This window comes from Pinus tabuliformis, chromosome 5_1, assembly GCF_031772625.1.
Source record: "Pinus tabuliformis cultivar Carrire ecotype Pingquan chromosome 5_1, CPIR1, whole genome shotgun sequence".
Taxonomy (NCBI): Eukaryota; Viridiplantae; Streptophyta; class Pinopsida; order Pinales; family Pinaceae; genus Pinus; species Pinus tabuliformis.
The window spans coordinates 354,023,859-354,029,784 of record NC_142305.1 but is presented as its reverse complement, the minus strand read 5'-3'; the positions used below and the strand labels follow the sequence as shown (position 1 = coordinate 354,029,784).

General features: G+C 30.5%; 1 protein-coding gene across 1 annotated transcript; it reads left to right on the top strand.

Annotated features, from left to right (window-relative positions):
- The first annotated feature begins 541 nt into the window (after positions 1-541).
- LOC149164916 (3beta,22alpha-dihydroxysteroid 3-dehydrogenase-like) lies at positions 542-4,953 on the top strand. The gene is made up of 10 exons (XM_089429645.1): positions 542-639; positions 807-944; positions 1,147-1,537; positions 1,753-1,902; positions 3,680-3,946; positions 4,059-4,145; positions 4,248-4,332; positions 4,437-4,543; positions 4,639-4,760; positions 4,854-4,953. Exons 1-10 carry the CDS (start codon positions 542-544, stop codon positions 4,951-4,953), a joined length of 1,545 nt encoding a protein of 514 aa, XP_089285771.1.
- The last annotated feature ends 973 nt before the right edge of the window (positions 4,954-5,926 follow it).

The following is a 5,926-nucleotide window of genomic DNA, read 5'->3' as shown; positions in this document are numbered from 1 at the left end:
TTTGAATAAAAATTAAATAAATTGAATACCATTTATCTCACATGCTTAACAAATTGACCATTAAATATATGTCTTCTGTTTCTTATGCCTTATGCTAATTATTATTTATCTGTGGAAATTTCAAAAAATTGTATATATATGTCACCCAAGACCAAAATATACCATTTGGAGAGAAACAATAAGTAAAATCTACAATTGAATGTACACTTCTTAAACCATATATAGAATTATGTTTAATCTATGAGTTTTACCCATATATATTAATGCAGAGATTAACTTGTTTTCAAAAAGGGAAATCGACCTAGGTGGTATTTGGTCTTCAATTGCTAGTGCTATTAGGAGTGCTAATAGTTCTCAGTTTGATGAGGCTAGTGAAACTCTACTCTTCAGGTTTCTTTGTGAATGATGCAAACAACTGCAAACACTTTTACATTCATAAAGAATATCCAAATGTTACATCTATAGAACTCTTTTCCAAACTCCAAGACATTAAGAAAAAGTAGAGGCAATTCAGAATATGATAGAAAAATCCTTAGATGAGATGCATGGCGAAGGATCCGAAGGCCCAAAGTTGAAATTCAGCACAGCTCTTGCAGAAATTCTCGTCCCTGTGGATTCTATTAAAATTTGGTGCAGTTGGTACTTCATTGGTAAACATATGCTTCATTGCAGGAATCTATGAACACACAGGAAGGGAATTTGGCACCTGAAATTTTTAAATAAAGATATGCAAAGAGCAAAAATACAGAGCTGAGAACGAACTCTAAAGAAACAAATTACAACCAACTGACTCTGGAAAAATACAGGTTAACAAAAACGGCCGTAGAAAACGGTGTTTCCCGTGCCGTTGTGTTTCTTGTGCGTTTTTTTCCGGGAACGGTGGCTACCGTCCCGTTTCTGGTAACACATAAACGAAATGATGTGGAGCTATATGCAGGTATTGTGTATATAATATTTAGCGAGTTCAATATATCAATTTGTCCTTATCTATTCCGAAATCTTCTTTAAAATATCATTAAGAATTAAATCTCTTTTAAATTTAACAAATAGGGTGATAGGATTCTTAAATTTTCTATGAATTGTCGAATTATGAGAATCTATTTTACAGTAAATCCCAGGATAATTGGATTTTTATTAATTACTCAGGTATGGGAATTTGTTCAAAACATGTCTATTCGGATATCCCATCATAATTTCCACTGATCCGCATGTCAGCAATTTTATTCTGGAGAACGATGGTCAGCTTTTTGTTCCTCAATTTCCGACCTCCCTGGGAGAATTATTTGGAAAGTCGAATATAATGCAATCCCGTGGAGATTGTCACAAGAAAAAGCGAGGAGTTTACATGCGTGTCGTTGGTATTCCGGTTCTCAAACGCCGGCTTCTGTCCGCAATACAAAATACCATAACGTCCACTCTCTCAGGATGGCGAGGGAGAAATGTGAATGTCACGCATGAAGCTGAAGAGGTAGTCATGGTTGGAGAAACTAATTCCGACCCACTGTTAGGTGTTATAGCTGTTTTTCCAAGGGATATAGTTAGTTTTGAGTCTAGTCTAATTAGATTGAATTCTAGTTCAATCTTACTGAAATCATTTATTATTGATGACTAGTATGTAATTTTATTTAACTGATTTTAAATATTAATAAGATCACCTCTGCTCTACATTTTCATTCTCTAACAGTCATGTGGCTTTGATCTTCAACAAATATCACAAGATTTTGAATGTTAATTGATTTTATTTGGATGCAGATGATATTCTCACTCATGGCCAACCACCTGTTAAGTCTTAAACCGGGCACAGAACTGGAAAAGATGAAACGAGATTTCTATGTTATGAATAAGGGATTTTTCAGCTTATCTTTGAACGTCCCTGGCACATCTTTCCACAAAAGCTTGCAGGTAATAATAAACATCTTTCCACACAAGCTTGAAGGTAATAATAAACCCATGGTGTTCGTATTTGATTACATCTTGAGGATCAGAATTGATGCATTTATTTAATTTTTTAGAAGGAAAGCTCAGGACCGCCTGCTCCTGTTTATTTCAGTAAACATCACTAAACAATTCTTACCATCGATTTTATTGAAAACCTTCTTTTTACCAAGTAATTGTATTAGGTTTACCCATTGGTCGTTGGGTCGGTGATTGTTACTAATAGGATGAAAATGGTTTCTTACTTCTCAGTTTTAATAACATCATCCTAATTATAAAATCTGATGGATTAAGAGAAATTAAATAATGTAATTTTATAATTTTTAAAATTTTAAATATAATATTTTTTTTTATTTAATATAAATAATTATAGATCTATTTGCACTATAAATATTTTCAGATACAAATGTATTTTAGAACGTAAAAATAAAAAAAATTGGTAAATAAGAACATTGGATTTTATTGGTGGTGGTTAGTAAATATAGATTTAAGATAGTTTTATATATATATATATATATATATATATATATATATATATATATATATTATAGTTGATAAATATGTATATATCTCTAAATTGTTTAAATTATATTTTTAAATTAATAAATATATTCAATACCTTTTAAATTTCTTTCAATTACAAGATTTTGATTACAAATCTTTACTATGTATATAGAACAATCAAAATATTTTAACTATAATTTTTTATACAACTAAAATTAAAATGTATCTTTGAACATAATAATATTTACTTATTATTTAAAAAATAAAAATTATTATCCAATTTTATTTCATAATTATTTTTTCCATAAAAATTCTGACCTATCCTGAATCTCAAAATAAAAAGATAAGGATTCAATGTTTGCTTTTGTTCTCACGCAACAGAATCCCTTGTCTTTTTCCCATAGACTTGAAACAGGAACCAATCTCTTTTCTTTTTCCAATGGACTTGAAACAGGAATCCCTTGGTCAATAAAAGTGAACATTTTGGAGTAAGGCATTTTCTTGTTATTGAAACATATTTTGAGATAAGCTTCTTCTGAGGCTTCACACAGTCTTCACACAGTGTTACTCTTTTTATATATGGTTTTGGGATGTTTAATTTAAGTTCGATTGCAGATTTCCAAAATAGTTTAACTCACTCATATTATTTGAATCTAAATTTAAGTCGATTGCAAACTCGCAAAATAGTTAAACTCGAATATTTGCGGATTCCTCAATCCACTTAAGAGGATTTCATTTCTCTATAGTTTAAAGTATTCTTGTTTATAAATAATTTTAAGGGTTTTTTTTTTTTAAATAATTTTTAAAATAATGAAGTAGTCTTAGTTTGATTGGCCGGAAATTTGATTGTTATTTTTCTCCACTAGGATTTATTTTGGTAGAATGATATACTGGCCCGTTTACTAACTATAATGATAGATGCTTCCAAGTACAACACTTCCACTTTAATTAATTTATCAATTTCGTATTAAAAGCTAAGTTAAGAATAACCTAAAATTACAGTAAAAGCAGAAAAATTACCAGCCAGTAACCATGACAAGTTACCTATTCATCTGGATCGAAAAGGAAAACTAGCTTTCATAGCAAGGACATTCATTCACTGAAGCTTTCCTAATATGATTCAATAGCCAAAGAGGTAACCTCACTTGTTTAACCCTTCATTATGACAGCCCAAGTACATGGTCATATATTTTGCTTGTGAAGTAGTTGACTTATCATACCTTGACTTTTAGAATTGCAGAAAAGGCGAGAGCTTTCTGACCAGATCAAAAGCATTATAAAGGAGAGGAAGAAAAGCATGTCATCCCATGATTCATCGGACGACCTACTATCATCAATGCTGAAAGATGCAGAGGAAAAAGAAGACGGGGATTTTGAAATTTCAACATTTCAGATCGTAGATTTCATTCTGTCTCTGATGTTCGTTGCCCTTGAAACTACACCAAAAACCATTTCTTTGGCAGTGAAGCGTTTATCTGAAAATCCGCATATCATTCAAGAACTCAGGGTTAATATCTTCTATCGTAAAATTATTTTTGTTTGGTGAATAACTACTGGTACGACTATATCTAAACGAAATTTTATATAAAATAATCTCTGATGTCAAATGGATGGTGCAGGAAGAACACGAAGCAATCAGACGCAGCAAAGGAAATAATGATACTCTGTCATGGGATGACTATAAATCAATGTCGTTCACTAAAAATGTAAGCAGTCTGATAAATTCCATTCACCAATTTTTGTCTGCATTTTCTCAAACCCTAATGGCGACACCGGGTACTGAAATCCATGTTCTTTTTTTTTACCAGGTTATCACAGAAATGTTAAGATTAGGGACAGGACACATTAACAGCATGTTGATGAGGAAAACTGTCGAGAATGTAGAAATTCAAGGTATCCAATATTGTTACTCTTCGACCCAAAGAATTACAGCATTTTAGTACAACTCGTTTAAAGTAATAACTATCGGATCCGCGCTCATTATTATTTATTGAAAGGATTTACAATTCCCAAAGGATGGACATGCATGATATTTCATGAAGTCTCCAGTTTAGATAGCAACTACTACGAAGACCCTCTAGCTTTCAATCCTCGGCGATGGCAGGTGCGACCTACGCCTACCCCTTTGCGATTGGAAAGTAAAACTGATGGCATTTATTTATGTATTTAACTTATACCTTGTGAACTTGCAACTTTCAGGACCCTGCTATTAATCACACACCCAGTTTTTCATTTGGAGGTGGCCCTAGAAAATGTCCAGGATATGAGTTCGCTACATTAATCATCTCGCTTTTCTTGCATCATCTTGTGACAAATTTCCGGTAAGGATTAGCTCTCCCGGCCAAACAAATCATCCAAGACTAATGATTTTCGGAAATTCTGATTTAGACACTATATTTTATGGCGCTATGCAGATGGGATTACATCCCTTCCGATACCAAATTAAGGTGGTTTGATTCACCCTTTCAATTCCCAGTTGATTGCATAGTTCGACTGGAGGACTTCGGAAAATAACAACTTTAATTAAAAATTATCTATAAGTTTAGTCGAGTATTGTTGTTAAGTTTGATCTCTACAATCTGCTAAACTTGGTGAACTATATTTAATTTTACAATATCTGTATTAGTACTTTTATACTTATGAAAAATATTTATTAACATCATTTAGAATATGATGATAATTGCGATTGCGTAATCGTGATTGTGACAATAAGAGGGGAGGGGGGATTAATCGTATGTTTCAGAATGAATTGAATTGGATCGATAGTATGCTACGTATATAGATGTTTATTTTGGTTCATTTAGGGTCTATCTTTTATATTATTTAATGTTTATAGTATGCTGAATTATTAATTGAGTTCCAGGATGAATGACAATTTTTTTTAGGGTTGATGTTTAACTTTAAAAGAAATATTCATCAAATTTTATGATGAATTAAAATGTTTAATGAATTTTAATAATTATGTTATATTATTTCATTATTTAGTTGTAACATTAATGTGAGTTAAGTTGATATTAAATTGTGAGGTTTTATTATGTATTATAAGATATTGATTAAGTTTTATATGGTTATGTTTCGTTGATTATAATAAGTCACAGTTAATTATATTTAATTGTGCTGGTTTGATGTTAAAAATGATGTTTATGGTAGATCATGATGAACATTTTTTAAAATTTATCTCAATTGTAACATTCATCTTCATTTATTTTTATAAAATTGCTATATTGTTAATTGATTATATGGTATTATGCAATATTTTTAAAATTTTACACACAATCTCTTTTATTAATATTTAGTAAAAATATGCATCATAATGTTTAATAATATTTTTATATTAAAGTATAAATATTCAATCTTTAAGTATCATTTGAATTTTCTTAGATTAACATTAATTAATTCTTATAAATGCTTGAACCACTTGTTATATTTATTTAATTACACAATATTTATTAATAATATTCTTATTACTTTTTAAGCATTTATTCAT